The sequence below is a fragment of the Salvelinus sp. IW2-2015 genome, linkage group LG3 (assembly GCF_002910315.2).
Source record: "Salvelinus sp. IW2-2015 linkage group LG3, ASM291031v2, whole genome shotgun sequence".
NCBI classification, from domain to species: Eukaryota; Metazoa; Chordata; class Actinopteri; order Salmoniformes; family Salmonidae; genus Salvelinus; species Salvelinus sp. IW2-2015.
In genome coordinates this window covers 27,850,346-27,866,518 of record NC_036840.1, presented here as the reverse complement: position 1 = coordinate 27,866,518, position 16,173 = coordinate 27,850,346, and the positions used below count along the sequence as shown (strand labels likewise).

At 40.8% G+C, this 16,173-nt stretch overlaps 2 protein-coding genes across 2 annotated transcripts; both read left to right on the top strand.

The window, feature by feature from the left end:
• Positions 1 to 3,765: 3,765 nt before the first annotated feature.
• On the top strand, positions 3,766 to 9,780 carry LOC111954122 (5,6-dihydroxyindole-2-carboxylic acid oxidase). Its single transcript, XM_023973623.2, has 7 exons — positions 3,766 to 4,322; positions 4,967 to 5,289; positions 6,027 to 6,231; positions 6,849 to 7,016; positions 7,430 to 7,609; positions 7,884 to 8,030; positions 9,035 to 9,780. Exons 1-7 carry the CDS (start codon positions 3,968 to 3,970, stop codon positions 9,223 to 9,225), a joined length of 1,569 nt encoding a protein of 522 aa, XP_023829391.1. The 5' UTR covers positions 3,766 to 3,967; the 3' UTR covers positions 9,226 to 9,780.
• Positions 9,781 to 10,490: 710 nt separating this feature from the next.
• LOC111954111 (leucine rich adaptor protein 1-like) lies at positions 10,491 to 14,216 on the top strand. Its single transcript, XM_023973612.2, has 2 exons — positions 10,491 to 11,125; positions 13,720 to 14,216. The coding sequence occupies exons 1-2, from the start codon at positions 10,916 to 10,918 to the stop codon at positions 14,116 to 14,118; spliced, it is 609 nt and encodes a 202-aa protein (XP_023829380.1). The 5' UTR covers positions 10,491 to 10,915; the 3' UTR covers positions 14,119 to 14,216.
• The last annotated feature ends 1,957 nt before the right edge of the window (positions 14,217 to 16,173 follow it).

The window sequence follows — 16,173 nt, the reverse complement described above, 5'->3', positions numbered from 1 at the left end:
GGAGTGCCCAACTCAGATATGAGTGGGCTGCACCAATGGTGATATGCAGGGCCAAAACTACATATAAGAACACCGAGGTCCGGACCTCTGTAATTTTTTCTAAAAAATGTCATAAAATAAAAACAAGAATAAAAAATTGAACTTTCTGTTGAGAGACCCTGATCTCCAGGGSGCCCCCATTGATTGTGTCAGTCACTCTCACTCAGATAAAAACATGGCATAAGTAATGGAAAAATGTGTAGCATTGCAGGAAATTTGCTTTAAAAACTGCAGAAATGGCTCCACAACCCCATGGCAAAATGTGTAGAATTGCAGGACATTTGCTGTAAAACTGCAACAACAACAAAAAAGCTCTGTAGAGCCAGCGTATTTGTTTACCTTTTGTCAAAAAAAATATTTGTTCTGTTACAGATCCCCCTACTAATTAAATTATAGTTTTTAATCCCGATGCTGAGTTAATGTGAGTTAATGTGTAGCGGAAAACGTATAGCTAACAGGCTATGTGTTTGTATATCGACTGAGGTAAATGAAGCTACAGCTTTTGCTGTTCTCCAAATAGCATTTTAGATTTTCTATTGTATAGAAATACAGTAGATGAGCTTCAAACTTCTTACAATTTCCCAGATCCCCTGGCTACGGCCCTGGTGATATGTATTCAATACTTATGGCGGGATTTGTTATTATGTTGTACATGTATTGTATGTGATTGCTCTCATTTATAATGGGAGTGCCCAGCATTTCCGTAATTTCGACCATGTATGAAGTTTCATTCKGATCATGCACTTGCACAAATATATTGGCACCCTTGCACTTTTCTTAAATAATTCTCTATTTCTTCTCAAATAAATTGAAATTGAAAACAAGGGTGCCAATATATTTGGCCACCACTGTAAGTTGATACAAATCAAAGGTTTGATGATGAGTTGATTAGTGGAATCAGGTGTGTATGCTAGGGCAAAAACAAAAATGTGCACCCCTTTGGGTCCCCAGGACCAGGACTAAGAAACACTGACCTAGAGATGTGACCTTATAATGGCTAACATGCATGAGAACATTATCTTCCAGGACACTAGTTTGTTTATTATTCAATATACATTGAAATGAAATACCATTACATTAATAAATCACGGTTCAGGACTGTCAGCAAGCAGGAACTGCTAAATAAGATCGTATTGTTTTTGAGACAATATGTATTCAATATGTATTATCAATATGTATTATCAAATATTTTTCATTATGACAGTACACTTGCATTTAATTTAGAACAAGGAAAGTCAGTTCAAAACAGATTCAGATATAGATTTAGTGATGCTTAAATTATCAAAAGAAAGTTCTGTAATGAATCTACAATATGCATTTCCCAATACAAACCTCTGATCTTACAACTCCTAAGGAATGTATTTTCATATGTATTTCATTAGAATGGGATTACATCTTGCTTATCCTCACACCCTATTTAAGAATCTTTACACTGGCTCGTATTATGGCCCTAACATTGTTAAATGCATGTGACTGGTCTAAATATTTTCCCTTCTAGTATGTCTGCTGGCAGCCAGATGAGTAAAAATGGCCCGACATGAAGGCTGATACGTAAGATGAATAAACGGACGTGATACTGCCAAGAGCAGTGTGCAAGTTTCTCTTTTCTTTTAAGATATTATAAAAATATTCCCGAGCACCGGCAACAAYCCAACTCAGTTGTGCAAAAATGTGCCTATTTTTAGGCCTACAATGAAGAAAAGTATGTGATATAGCTAAATTCTTAATTAACTTTTTCAATTTGCAAACAATGATACTCGGACATTARAAAGAGTATTAGAGATAAATTTAGGACTTTTTTTTTTTTCATCTCCTAGATGTACTTGTCAATCATTTCTACTTCAGCTACTTGGGAAAAATYGCATGTTTTCGTTTGTAGGACTACATGAAGAAAATAATGCGGTGTATTCGAAAAATCAACTTTTCATTTGCAAACAATCTGACTGAGATCTTACAGAGATAATTAGAGGTAAATTGAGGACGTATGTTTTCTTCTCATAAACTGACTTTTTCATTATTACTACTTCCTTTACACACTTAGCAGCCTTACAGCCTTACGGTCCGCCTTCCAAAATGACGTGGCTCTCCATTCCTTTATACCTGTTTAGCATTTTAAGGAATGTTGGCTTTCTGACAGGTTCTTTCCAACAGTGCTGTCTGTGCTTTGAAGRGYGAAAGAGACATATGGTAATTCAAAGCTAAAAACCTGCCATTGGACTTTTCTCCCCCAGCACTCAACTGATGTTTCGCCCAACTATCTCTCAAACCATAGCACCGAGAAAAATGGCCCTTCGCTAATTAGGAGGAGTTCACCKTCCTGAGGAGGACGAAACCATGCACGTCCTAGTTATTATGAAATAATGACTACTAATTAGTGCCAATAAACAACTACTGTCTGTATTCGGAGATGCCCTCGGAATAACCCACTGCAAAGCAAACAGTATAATGTGGGAAACTTTAAATATATTCCTTGCAGGTTAGGTTTTGGSCTTTTTGTGATTCATGTATTGTGATGTTCTTTTAGGTTTGTTATCACACTGGTCGTGTCTTCTCAAGGTGTTCCTAATCCATGGAACTCCACATACCTTGAWWGGGGAATARGTTTGAGCTGATGACYATGCAGTCCCAACTAYAAGATCATTAACAATATGTAAATGCCAACTGGCTATGAAGCTATCAGCTGAGAGTTGGGATAAAAAGGTCCTGAATGCTCTCCATTCCTAGAGGCAAAAGTAACGTGCGGTCTGTAAGAGCTATTCAACTAGACTCCCTCACTATACCGTGCTGCCACCATCACAAGGGCCTCGAAGGATTCTTAGCTCACATGAGGAGGGAATGACTGGAGCCAGGGAGGAAAGGGCAAGCGAGGGTGGAGGMGGTGAACGAGTTAGGGAGGAAGGGGTGCTGCGTGAGAAGTCAAATGACTTGGGTATGATGAGCACATTCCAACATGAACTCATGAACCTGCAAGCGTAAACAATTAGGGATTAGCTAAAGGAGAGCTCATGCATTGCATACCTTTTATTACCTTTAACGTTGTATAAAAAGTTGTGTTTTATCTGTGCAAATAAATAACTCAACTGAACCGATGACACTAGGTGTAATGAAACAAATGGGTGACAGTAAGCAGTACATCACGAAGGACAATGTAACTGTTATCTGTGAGAAAGTGACTTGTGTTATTATACCATTGTAAGGATCGTTAGGTCGAGGTGGGCTCTTTTGCAATCCCATCCAGATGAGTGGGTTGTATTAGTGATAAGGTCAACATAAATATATGTAGGCATAATAACATGTAAATATGGTTCCATTTTATTCCAAGTGACACTTAACCATGTACTGTAGCAGACCACACTTTMTTGTTGTTGCAGTGTACTTCCTTTGATTTGTAAAACTAATTTAGAGCAGTCACTCTCTTTTGTGGTTTTCAATGTGGCCATGTAATTTAAGTGTAATCCCTTTTGACAACATGTGGTGAAATTAGTCCAGAAATTCATAAACATTAATTGATGGGGTTAAAACTGGAGGACAGCATTAATTCAATAGCTTCCACAGGTGACATGCCAAATTATGTTTCACAGTAGGACTAGTGGAACAGTGTGCGTGACTACCTAACCTCTATCCCTCTCAGTCCGGTAAGAAATGTGATGTGATCACGAGGAGATCAGAAATCCGGGRAGTCATGCGCTAATCCAGTATTTAAAGGCCAGGGGGTTATTTGGCTGGTGTTGGGGCAATTAGTACAAGAGGGTCGGGCGGCATGGAAATACAAACGCGCACTGAATTGAAACAGAAAAAMAACTTTGAAGTGATGAGGTTACGAGTAAGGTACTGACTAACGTTAGTGTGATTGAAGAAAGAGATTTGGGTGATCCATCTTTCCATTTAACTAACTTTCTGGTGTGTGTCTTTTTGCCTATTCGAGGTTATGTGGAAGTATGGCTTGCTAGTGCTCTTGGGCYCAGTGTTTGTGCGCGCGCAGTTTCCGAGGGAATGTGTGACTCCAGAGGGACTTCGGAGTGGTCAGTGTTGTCCATCCCCGTTTGGGGTCGCGAATGACGACTGCGGGTCCGCTACTGGACGTGGACAGTGCATTTCGATAGCGGCAGACGCAAGTGCACACGGCCCCCAGTACCCCCACGATGGACGGGATGACCGTGAACGTTGGCCCATCCGCTACTTCAATCGAACCTGCCAGTGCAACGGGAATTTCACCGGTTATAATTGTGGCCGTTGTAGGCATGGATTGGCCGGGTTAAACTGTGACCAACCGGTTGCTGTTGGTACGTTTTTTTTTYTCCCCCTGGGAAACAAATGTTTCAGTTTCCATTACAAAATGATTTGATGTTTTTACGCAATTGAAACTGCAAAGGGTTAATAACCTCCAATATGTGTCTCATTTAGTGGTGTGGTAAATCTCACACMTAAACRAATTTAACTGAGATCAACAGTCCATATATATGTTGATTAAAATAAGTAAATTATAGTCTACCTCAAGCAACCTCTATACAAGCACCGCCACACGGTACTTTACGTACGGCGGCCGCTCAACTGGTTGAAAATCACATTTCTGCACGGGATTATGGAAAGCATACAACACTTTACAAATGTCAAGGACACGAACGTCCATGGATTACATATAGTTGCATTTAATGTACGATATAATGACATTTTTGCCTCGTATTTAGGCAATGGTGTAGGTCTATGCGTAAAGGTTAACGGTACTATGGATAGACTACCTGCCCTATCTATACCCAGTGGGCACAGACGTCAATTCAAAGTCCATTCCACGTTGATTCAACGTAATTTCATTGAAATTACGTGGAAACAACGTTGATTCAACCAGTGTGTGCCCAGTGGGTAATTTCTCAATTTCTTCTCACAAAAGAATGTGCTCATTAACGCATGACTGGTTTTAATCCTTCAGTCCGGAGAAACGTGATGCAGCTCAGTMCGGATCAGAAGCGAGCTTTCGTGACCGCGCTGGACCAGGCCAAGCGCGCYGTGCACCCGGACATTGTAATTGCTACGAGGCGGTACCAGGAGGTATTCGGGCCGGATGGAAACACCCCGCAGTTTGAGAACATCACCATCTACAATTACTTTGTGTGGACCCACTACTATTCGGTCAGCAAAACCTTCTTAGGGGCCGGCCAGCCGAGCTTTGGCGGAGTCGACTTCTCTCATGAAGGTCCCGGTTTTGTGACCTGGCACAGGTTTCACCTGCTCCAACTTGAGCGTGACATGCAGGTGAGATGGGGTACCGGCKATATGTCACTGTATACATGTAAAATATGAACTGAAATAATGCATCATAATGCAAATAACTTTTTTTGTAGTGTGCCAACCACTGGGGGTTGATTATTCAATTGTATATCACAGTCTAATAGGCCATCATCCAATGCTATTATGGATTTTCACCATCAGCAAATCCATTTGAATCTGTATTTATTGCCCATCAATAGTCATTTCACTTTCCCTATTGTTTGTTGGAATTAGTGCCCTATTAAGGGTGAGGATATTTTTTCTAGAAGAAGCAATTTCCTGCCAAAATCAAGCAAGCTTAGCAGAAAATGTGCTTAGGCGTTACTAGTCTGAGCCTAGATTTCTCTTCTAATTGGGCACAACAGAGCATCTGTTGCCCAAGTCATTTATTGAARTGTGTATTAGTCATTGGTTCATTACTGACAAAGATTGTTTATTGTTTTTAAAGATCATTATCTTGGCATAACCATATATTAGGCTATAGCAATAAAGGCAAATCATTGTTTCATACAATGAAATACATTAAATCAGTTGCAACTAAATATTGAGATGGTGGTATGTTGTTTGTTCAATTGAATGGAAATAATGCAGCCACTATATACTCCTCTGCCCATTTGTAACTATTTCAATTGCAGATTATTAAGGTGTTTCTAATTGCACAATATGATTATTAGAATTGTGTGCCCTTTATGTAATTTTTTCTAAACCTACTTTCAATTTAGGATATGCTGCAAGACCCGTCCTTTGCCCTGCCCTACTGGAACTTTGCCYTTGGTGGAAGCACCTGTGACATCTGCACAGATGACCTATTGGGAGCGAGGAGCAACCTCGATATGAATTCCATCAGCACCAACTCCATCTTCTCCAACTGGAGGGTGATCTGTGAGAGTGTGGGGGACTATGACACACTGGGGACCATCTGCAACAGTAAGCCTTCAGTGGTGCTCTCATATCCTTCCACGTTTTGAAGAGAACCCCCTATATGGTGGTTAGAAGTTGTCTGTAGGCACAGATGTTAAAATCCGTAAAAGTCACTGAGATTATATAAACATGCTCAGTAAGGTTGAAAAATGACCAGAACATCAAGGGACGTGTAGTGTCCCTTTGAGCAACTTCACCATTCCATATTGTAATACCTGTTGATTACTATCATTATTTGCTTAATTAAGCCTGGTTCAAGTGTTGGTGCTGTTGGCGCAACACCTTGTCAGAACACTAGGGGAAGCAATGAGCTTGTCAACATTAGTCTTCAAGCACTAGCTCAATTAATCTTTCCTCGATTCCTTGCATCCTCTCTCCTCGTCTCCTCAAAAACCCATCAGAGAACAAGATTCAAAGTGGAGGGCTCTTCTCCTCCAACAGGGTGATTTCCGGAAYGAAGGAAGGAAGGAAGGAATAAAAAGAATGAAGGATCTAAATAGTATTTAAACATGGCCCTGGTGTATTTTCAGCACTTCCCAACTTACCAATCCCATTTATTATTCCCTCTATTAACCCAGGTTACTAAGACCACCCTTTTAACCCTCTCCTCTCTCTCCACCCAGATACTGAGACCACCCCCATCAGGAGGAACCCAGCTGGAAACGTGGCCCGCCCCATGGTGCAGCGTCTCCCTGAGCCCCAGGATGTTGCAGACTGCCTGCAGGTGAACACCTTTGACACCCCTCCCTACTACTCCACCTCTTCAGAGAGCTTCAGGAACACCATCGAGGGTGAGTGGCTATTGCTGGTCTACACCAATAGATATAGTAATTCACATTGAAACACACAGATATCACTACACTTCCTGTAGTGTACATAGGCTCACACACACTGAACGTTGAGGGTTGTTGTGCATGATGATACACACCCAGACACACGCACGCACACACGCAACAGAGTGCATTCTGTTCTGTACCGAGCAGGGTGTGAACCAACAACCTTCTGCACACGATAACACACGCAACTCAAAGCCAACTGTCTTAGAGCAAGAGTCTAGTCACTCTGAGAGATTTCGGTCTTAGGGAAGGTGTGACGTCACCCATTTCACTGGTGTACTCCTGCCAACATGCTACTGGCYAGATTCACATCCACTACGCACAGTTTCCTGTATTTAATCCACAAGCTACCTGTGTTYTGTGCACAGGCTATAGTGCCCCCCAGGGAAACTACGACCCAGTGGTACGGAGCCTCCACAACCTGGCCCACCTGTTTCTGAACGGGACAGGGGGACAGACCCACCTCTCSCCCAACGACCCCATCTTCGTGCTTCTCCACACTTTCACAGATGCCATCTTTGACGAGTGGCTCAGGAGGCACGCCCCTGGTAACGGATCCCATCCTCCTATCACTCTCATGTTCAATACCTGATCTGTTGTCTTCATCTATTGGCTTTGTCTGTGCTTGCTTGTCTGAAGATACGATGTTCTTCCATCCTCTATGTACTTGTTGACTATGCGGTACAGGCCGTTTCTAAATGACATGGTAAAATGGTGATTACACAACACAACACGATTACTATGCACCCTCTGGCAGGATTTTTTCTTTGTACATCAGCGGCACATGTTTATAAGCTGACTCTTAACTGATATATTTTGCAGATTTGGCAGTCTATCCTTCAGAGAATGCCCCCATTGGTCACAACAGCGGGTACAACATGGTTCCCTTCTGGCCTCCAGTGACCAACGCTGAGATGTTTCTTACAGCCCCAGAGAACCTTGGCTACTCCTATGAGGCCGAATGGCCAGGTGTGTATTAATGTCAATATTAATACAGGCTGAATGGCCAGGTGTGTATAATGCCATTATAAATACAGGCTGAATGGCCAGGTGTGTATAATGTCAATATAAATACAGGCAGAATAGCTAGGTGTGTATAATGTCAATATAAATCCATTATGGATATTTGTCTTATCTATTATATACAGTCAGGACCGGAATTATTGGAAGCCTTGATAAAGATGAGCAAAAAAGACTGTATGAAATAAATATTACAAAAACRGAGCTATTGTAACACACTAGGCGTAGTGGGTGCGGAGTCAGGTGCAGGAGGCAGAAAGTTCAGAATAGCGCTTTATTACACACAGGGAAAAGTAGTACTCTCCACGAAACTGGGCGTAAATCAAACAAATGCCCAAAACAGGTAACTAAACAACACGCACTACCACACGTCAACACAGTGGGGAAAATAATCAAGCCCGCACAAAGAGCAGGCGGGCCTACCGGCTTAAATAGCCCAACTCAAAATCTAAACAAGAAACAGGTGAAACAAATCAGACAAAACCAACAGAAAAGGGAAAAGGGATCGATGGCAGCTAGTAGGCCGATGACGACGACAGCCGAGCGCCACCCGAACAGGAAGAGGAGCCACATTCGGTAGAAGTCGTGACAGCTATATTGTATGGGAAAAAGGGAAAATTATATATTTTATACTAATACAATTAGAAAGAGATTTTGTTTAGGAAGTAATAGATCCACCACCATATTTTATATATATTGTCCCATTGTTTTGTAGCTCAGTTTTTATTAGACRTTATACCGTTTTTTTGCTCATATTTGTCAAGGGTGACAATAATCATGGACCTGACTTTATATGCAATGTTATGCTCACAGCTTGTTATGCTTACAGTTTCTTCATTGATGCTATTTTGCTAAGAGCCCTTCCGTCTGTCTATCTGTCTGTCTGTCTGTTTGCGAGTTTCACATTCCATATGACYAATGTAAATGTTATAAATCTTGTCTCGTCTCTATAGCTGCTCCTTTAACTTTGACTGAGATCATCACCATTGCCATCGTGGCGGCCCTGGTCGTCGTCGCTGTAATCTTTGCTGCAACCACATGTGCCGTGCGCTCCCACTCTTACAGCAAACTGGAGGGCCGCCAGCCCCTGCTGGGAGAACAGTACCAACGCTACGACGACGACAAAGGCCAATCCGTGGTCTGAGCTGTGTGTGAAACTACAGGGTTATGTTCGTTAGGGCACGCTTTTTGCAACAAAATTTCCACAACATAAAATGAGTCCATCCCTGTTTCTGTCAATTTTCTCCCGTTTCGTGCCTAATGATCATGACCAAGGCTTAGCTGAGCGTCACATATGTTCTTACATTTGTATTGTTAGCAGCTATGTTTTCATCATTTCAAATTMAGTTTCAAGTGCCGTAGAATATGCATCACAAACTGTATTCCGGGAGTGGCCAAATGTTGTCGATGCAGGGTGTGGGTTGAATTAAGTATAGTCTGGAACAAAAACCTGCACACTGCGGTCCTCCCATTGCCAAGTTTTACCACCACTGCTGACTGCTGTAGTACATAATATGGAATCTTATTGATTGCATCACTCATTCTACTTTACGGAGTGCCTTGACCTGTATAACTACAGATTCTGAGTATAACGATGGTTTTCTGTAAATTTGTAAACATATMTCGGTCAAAATGGAACTTATTTGTAATTCCATTGACAATATTTGGTGATTAAACAAAATTAAAGGTTAAGAATTTGTCTTGCATTATTATAATTTCTGCAACACTTGTGGAGTGCAATGTCATGATTCATACACATTTACTCTCCTTATGTGCCATGACAGCTAAGAGCACATTACTATGTGGACAAAGTAGAATCAAATAGAATAMAATTTAATAGAATAGAATAGAAAAAACGAAAAGATCCTCATTCTCATTAAGTTGTATGGCAAAGTACTACTTTGCCATTCTTGTGTAGGTAATGTCAATTCTCATGTATTGCCACAAGGGGGTAGAAGTGTGAAGTCCAATACGACTTGAAAAAGAGTCAATCGGGGAAAAATMTATTTGTGTTGCTTTGAAGAAATATATCATTATTAATCAGGTCAAACTTAGGTTAATTTGTTTGCTTTAAACTCGTTCAAGATAGCTTTTTAAAATGTATTGATTTTATTATGCTGGTTTAATAACAATGTATGCAAATAGGCCATTAGGATGGCTACACAACATTGGTTTGAATTCAAATAAATTCAGAAATACAGTTTACTGTAGCCTACTTTGCTGACATGAAATGGCAATTTAATCCGGTGTATGATTGAACTGATGATACTGATGAAAATACTGTAGGCTACCATATGGGTGTATTTTGTGCACAATACACAAAAATATATGCTGCGACAATTGCCTTATCATTACGGCAAACAGGCGTAGTTTCTTAGTCCCACTTGTCCGGGGTGTAAGGTTTCAGTCATAAACTGTGTGGTTGAGCAGCACGTCGTCATCCTACTGTGCCGCTCCGTGGTACGAATATTGTTTCAATTGTCACCGCTGACACCCCGGCGCAAGGGACTTCCAAATRTCTCAATTCACGTCTGTAGTGGCTGTGCTACAGTAATAACAGGGGTTGTTTCTGTTTTGTTTTGAATTGCACTCTATATTTTGAGTTGGTGATAAGAATTGGATTGGGAAACTGTGTTACTGTGCGCCTATGGATATAGCAGTCGCTTTCAACATCAGACCTCTAAGACCATCCAGGCTATGACCTTTTCTTCGGAAGTGAAATCAGACGGAGCCATCAAACTCTAACCACTGAACCCCATACGTTGCTCTCTGTGTTATTTCTACTGCACGTAGCATATATCGTTTTCCGTTTAWATTCTTACTGCAATTCTATCATGGAAGAGGACAACGTGTTATCCGATTTTAAGGATATTGAGAAAAAGTTGGGTCGCAGTGTTCCTGAAAGTCTCATTCGTTCCCTAGCGGGAGGACATCATCATCACGACAAACATGAGGATYGAAAACCGGCGACACCGAAGAACCGCTCAAACTCTGCTGACGTAAAACGACTGGAGAGCAAGATATTATTTTTGAAACAGGAAATGGTAGGCTATGTGGTTGCCTTAAAGATGCATCTTCAAATATATGTCCGTCTGTCGCTGTTGGGTCAGTGAGTTGTTTCATGCAGTAAGCCTATAATAAAGTTTATTGAATACCGAAGCAGACATTCAAATCCGGTACAATTGCAATTCGGACCCAGGCTTTTTCAAGTCAGTTCACTGCTCCTTCAAAACCATGCTGTATATTCATTGCTGCATTGCATTAAATGCAATGTACCATCGACACAAGATAACAAAAAAGCTTTTGGCTGCAGTAGTCTAGCTGTTGCAGCTGTTTGCCTTAGGCTTTAATGGAACTTGGACGTTACGTTAGTTCACTGACCTGTGATATCATAACTCGGCATGTTATGCAGTAACTTCCAGACGACTGATGGCAATCCAACTGTATTGCCATTGTGTTCATAGGGTATACTTTTGGCATCTCAGAAGTTTATGGATGACTTAAAATGCCGCCTGGTCGCAAGGCATTGGAAATATGTATATAATAGTGAGTGACATGTCTTGTTTATGTCTCATTGACTTCCACTGTAACTCCATCATCTGAAATAGAAGTAGAATACACACAACCGGGTACAGTTTTTTTGACATATTTCTGGCCGCCATTTAATACACAACAAGACAATGGGAGTCYGTGTCTCAATCCCAAAACGATCGACATTGGCCCACCTCTTAAATAACCAATTCTATTGCGTGTTGAGCTATAAATCTATTGATTTAGTGATGTTTCTCACCCTCTCTCAGCTACAGATGTGATGCCACCCAGTTGGCGAAAGCCATTAACACTTGCTCTCTACACATAACAACAACAATGCATAGTTCTTAACTGGCTTGCCTAGTTAAATAAGGGTTAAATAAATAAAAAATCCAAAATAAATTGTCAGGTATCACGCAGGCAGACAATTCTCACCTCAATTAACGCTCACTTACACAAATTCCAAACTCAACAGAAATACAGGAGGATAGCCTGGAATTCAAATTGATTATCACTTGGATTCCATGCTATAGTATTACTAGCCTTGTTTGACCCCCTGTATTGAGAAGACCCCCCACCCCTTTTAAGGCTTAAGGTCAGTCAAGGCATTAGGACCCTTGAACAGATGGTCAAATTGACAAGAGTTTGTACAGAAGGGTACTGTGTCATTGCCTGGTTAACCAACTGAGGCAAAATACCTCTCTCGTGTTCGTTTCCATGTTGAAGTCATTGAAAGGGTGGTTCATAATACGATTATGATGACAGGCCCAGTAAACTATAATAACAGAGAAGATATCCCACCCGGGAGTGCATTTTGCCGGACACAAAGGCATATCGTGATGGAGGAAAGCTAGTCTTTGTGTTCTGACTGGACAGTCAAAAATGATTTTGTTGACCACGACTGAAATACATCCACCATGCTCTATTAGGAGTAAAGCAGAAAAATACCAGTATTATTCCATTCAGTTGAATTACATTTAAAACAGGTATAGTCCGCTGTGCTCCCTAGTCCCTACTATAGTGAATGGCACATTTGGGCCATCTAAGGCTTTTGCTCTGCTGTCACTTCTTCAATCCAATTAGGCTGCTTTTCTCTTGGCCATTTGGCTAACCGACTGGTTCACTTTACGATATACATAGAGGGATTAACAGTTTGTCAAATCTGTATAGGATTGACCTGTATTGCCAGCAACTCCAGTTTTAGACAAAAGTTCAGAATAATGTAACTAGTTTTAAACAGAGTTCAGAAAATATCTTAAAACATAAATCATAAGTAAGTATTGTTAGATACTAAATCAATGAAGTTCAATTTCAATGACTAACAAACAAGCAGCAGTAAATTACATTAGCTATACCCATCTTGTGATTCACCACCCCATTCAAGCCAACTTTAATTGACACTGCTAATCCTTCTGTAAAATTCCACTATGCTCCGGCTGGGCGTCTGTGCACACATAAAGGACAGGTTATATCCGTAAGCAAACACTGGCAGCATTATGAGCTAGTCACGATCAACTCCCAAAAATGGCACTGTTTTATAGCCAGCCAGCTGTCCGGGCCATTGTATCAGCCTTGTCAACCACTATCTGGCATAATGCTTTTTGACTGGCTCGAGACTGCTGCTACTGACTGTACATTGGTGTAAACGGCTGTCTATTTGTCACTAGTAGCCAGGGAAAATCTTATTGTGAAGTGATAAATCAATGGTGGTACTGTATGGGTGTCAGGGCGAGAATGTCCTGCTATGCCCTCATATACCATGCTGTTACACGCCAAGGATGGAATGATTTCCTGTGGCATGCTTTTTTGTTTTACCTTTGTCCTTGTCCACATGCCAAAGAGTAGAGTGGTGTCTTTACAATCCCCAAGGGACAATTTGCTTTTCAGCATTACTTTGCCAACTCAAAATACATGCTGGTGATGTTCTTCTCACACGAATGGAATAGAAAAGCAGTGAATTTAGAAAACAAATAAGATTGTAGGCCTAATTGTTGGAAGTGTGATATTGTGTGTAAAAAAAAAAAAAAAGGCTTTCAAGTTGTCAATGTTGCTTGTAAAAATCTATAATAAAGTCCTAAAATGAATCTCCTTCTAACACCAAACGCAGGCCCACCTCCGTGCAATCGATGTCAAGCTGATGCAGCAGCTGATGTCAATCAACGAGGGCATCGAATCCATCAAATGGGTGATGGAGGACAAGGGGGGCATAGCCAGTCGTGAAAGCAGCCTGACTGGCAGCCTGTACAGCTTAACGGACAGCGAGGACGACACCTCTCCACGAGGCAGCTTCACCAGTCTGCATGACGGAAACAGTGACGGATTGGACGGGATATCCGTGGGCAGCTATCTGGATACGTTGGATGAGTTAGCCGAGGACCTTTCAGACCACCCTTCTCCGACGGATCTTAATCTTTTCTCAGATATACCCATTATAGAGGACAAGACTTTCAACAAGCCACCCATGCAAGTCAGAGTGGATTCCGATGAGTACTATTGCTTTGGATAGTGCTATTACCAACACAGGCAAAGACCACAGGGTTATTTTACCTAGCGTTATCAATGAGTTGGCATGGTAATAGTTCATTACAAATGTTTCATAAGTTGTCTTGTTCATTGAGCTCCCTGTGGGAAATATAGCACATGGATGTTTCCCTTGATGATCTGTTATTTTCCTGCTGCTAAGTATTCTACAGTGACATTTTAAGTTGACCTTTATTTAATAGGCAAGTCAGTTGAGAACAAATTCTTATTTACAATGACGGCCTACCGGGGAACAGTGGGTTAACTGCCTTGTTCAGGATTTTTATCTTGTCAGCTCGTGGATTCGATCCAGCAACCTTTCGGTTACTGGCCCATTTAAGTGGGTTTACCACAGGCAAATACTCAGTTGTGCTATTTTGTATCTTAAAACCAAATTATTTTTTGTCTTTGATGCATTTACACCTCACTAAACCTTAGCCACTTGTCGCCAGTTCGGAAGAGCTTTAAACATCATTGAGAATTCAACAAAGGTGCAATTTATCTGCCCCCAACAATATGAACTACAACCACTATCAACAGGTCTGAAACAAAAAGGGGAAAAAACGAAAGTAATGCTAAGTAGTGCTCTCTCATCCTCATCATCTTTGGTGTTGCGTTCGAGTGCTCTTACCAAGACCCTCCCCTTGAATCCTCCAGGAACGTGGAGGCGACTCTTTGACGGGGAATCTTACTTACAAATCTAACCTTTAGGAAGTAAATTGTTGTTTGTTTTGTTGTTAGAACAGCACGACTGAATTGGCAAAAATGTGATGGGTTTTTCACAAAATGTTCATTCAGTGCACTCTGACTGTATTCCAAAGAGTCTGATACCTCAGTCTCTTTTATTCTTTTTCACTTAGATACCGTGTCTTTGGTTAGCCGTTCATCCATCTGAACTAAGTTAATGTAGTAGATAATTTGTGGTAATTTGGAGCATTAGCGGTTCCATGCGGAGACATCGGCTGGACTGGTTTAGTGCGGCAGAAATACTGTTTTCCCTCATCTAGAGGTTGTATCATTCAAGTGCAATTTGTGAACATGCCAAATCACTGTATTTTAGCTCATCTACTAAATATGGAAGCTATTAAAATTAAAATAAAACATAGAGTTTTACAGTTATATGCGTATATATTTAACATTGGACGGATACATTGTTCTTGCTTGCTTTTTTATTTAGACAGATGGCAGTCAAATTGCCATGCCAACAAGGTCGTTATTTTACTCTTTTTGTTTTGTTTTACCACAAGAGATGAATTGCAAACCATTTACAAAGTGGAAATCTTGACATTTACAACACTCAGTTAATTTAATTACTAGATAGTATTTGTTGATCACAGTGTATACCTTACTGTTGAACTAGTCAACTAGTTAATGACTGGTAACTAACAAAATTCAAGTACAAAAGTAAGGCCATTTATTTCTGTACAAAGATGATATAGCTTTAAGCTCCACTTTCTGTGTCGATTCACATTACCTGTGAGTATTGTTTCGTGTTGCTTACTTTTTAACGTTGTAATTTATTGTTTTTATTGGTGTTGTTGAAAGGTTTGTTGGGGAAAATAAATAATATATTGTGATGGTCTTCTTTCTCAGTTTCTGTATACAATTGGTTTATTCTACAACTCCTTCTCACACACACACACACACACACACACACACACACACTGGTTCACACAATGACCATTTTGTGGTAACATGCAATTAGTGGAGAGAATTGTTGGATTATTTATTAAAACCACAGAAGCGATTATATGCAGATTTTTATGATGAGGCAGTCTTGCTCCATTTTTGTCAGACTAGTGAAGTTCCAACATGTGGCAATTTGACCAATGTACCATAGATAATTGTGCCCAGTTAGATCTAGATTCTATCAGATTCGAGCTAACTGACACCCGCCTAATGGTTGTTTTGGCTGTGTCGGAGGTGGAACTGCGTTAGATCTGTCAAATCTACAAGCGGCTCCCGACATTATACCTAAAGTGGAAATTGCCATTGGCTGCATAGAGTCGCATTAAGAGAAATCCCATGCAGCATTGTTCAC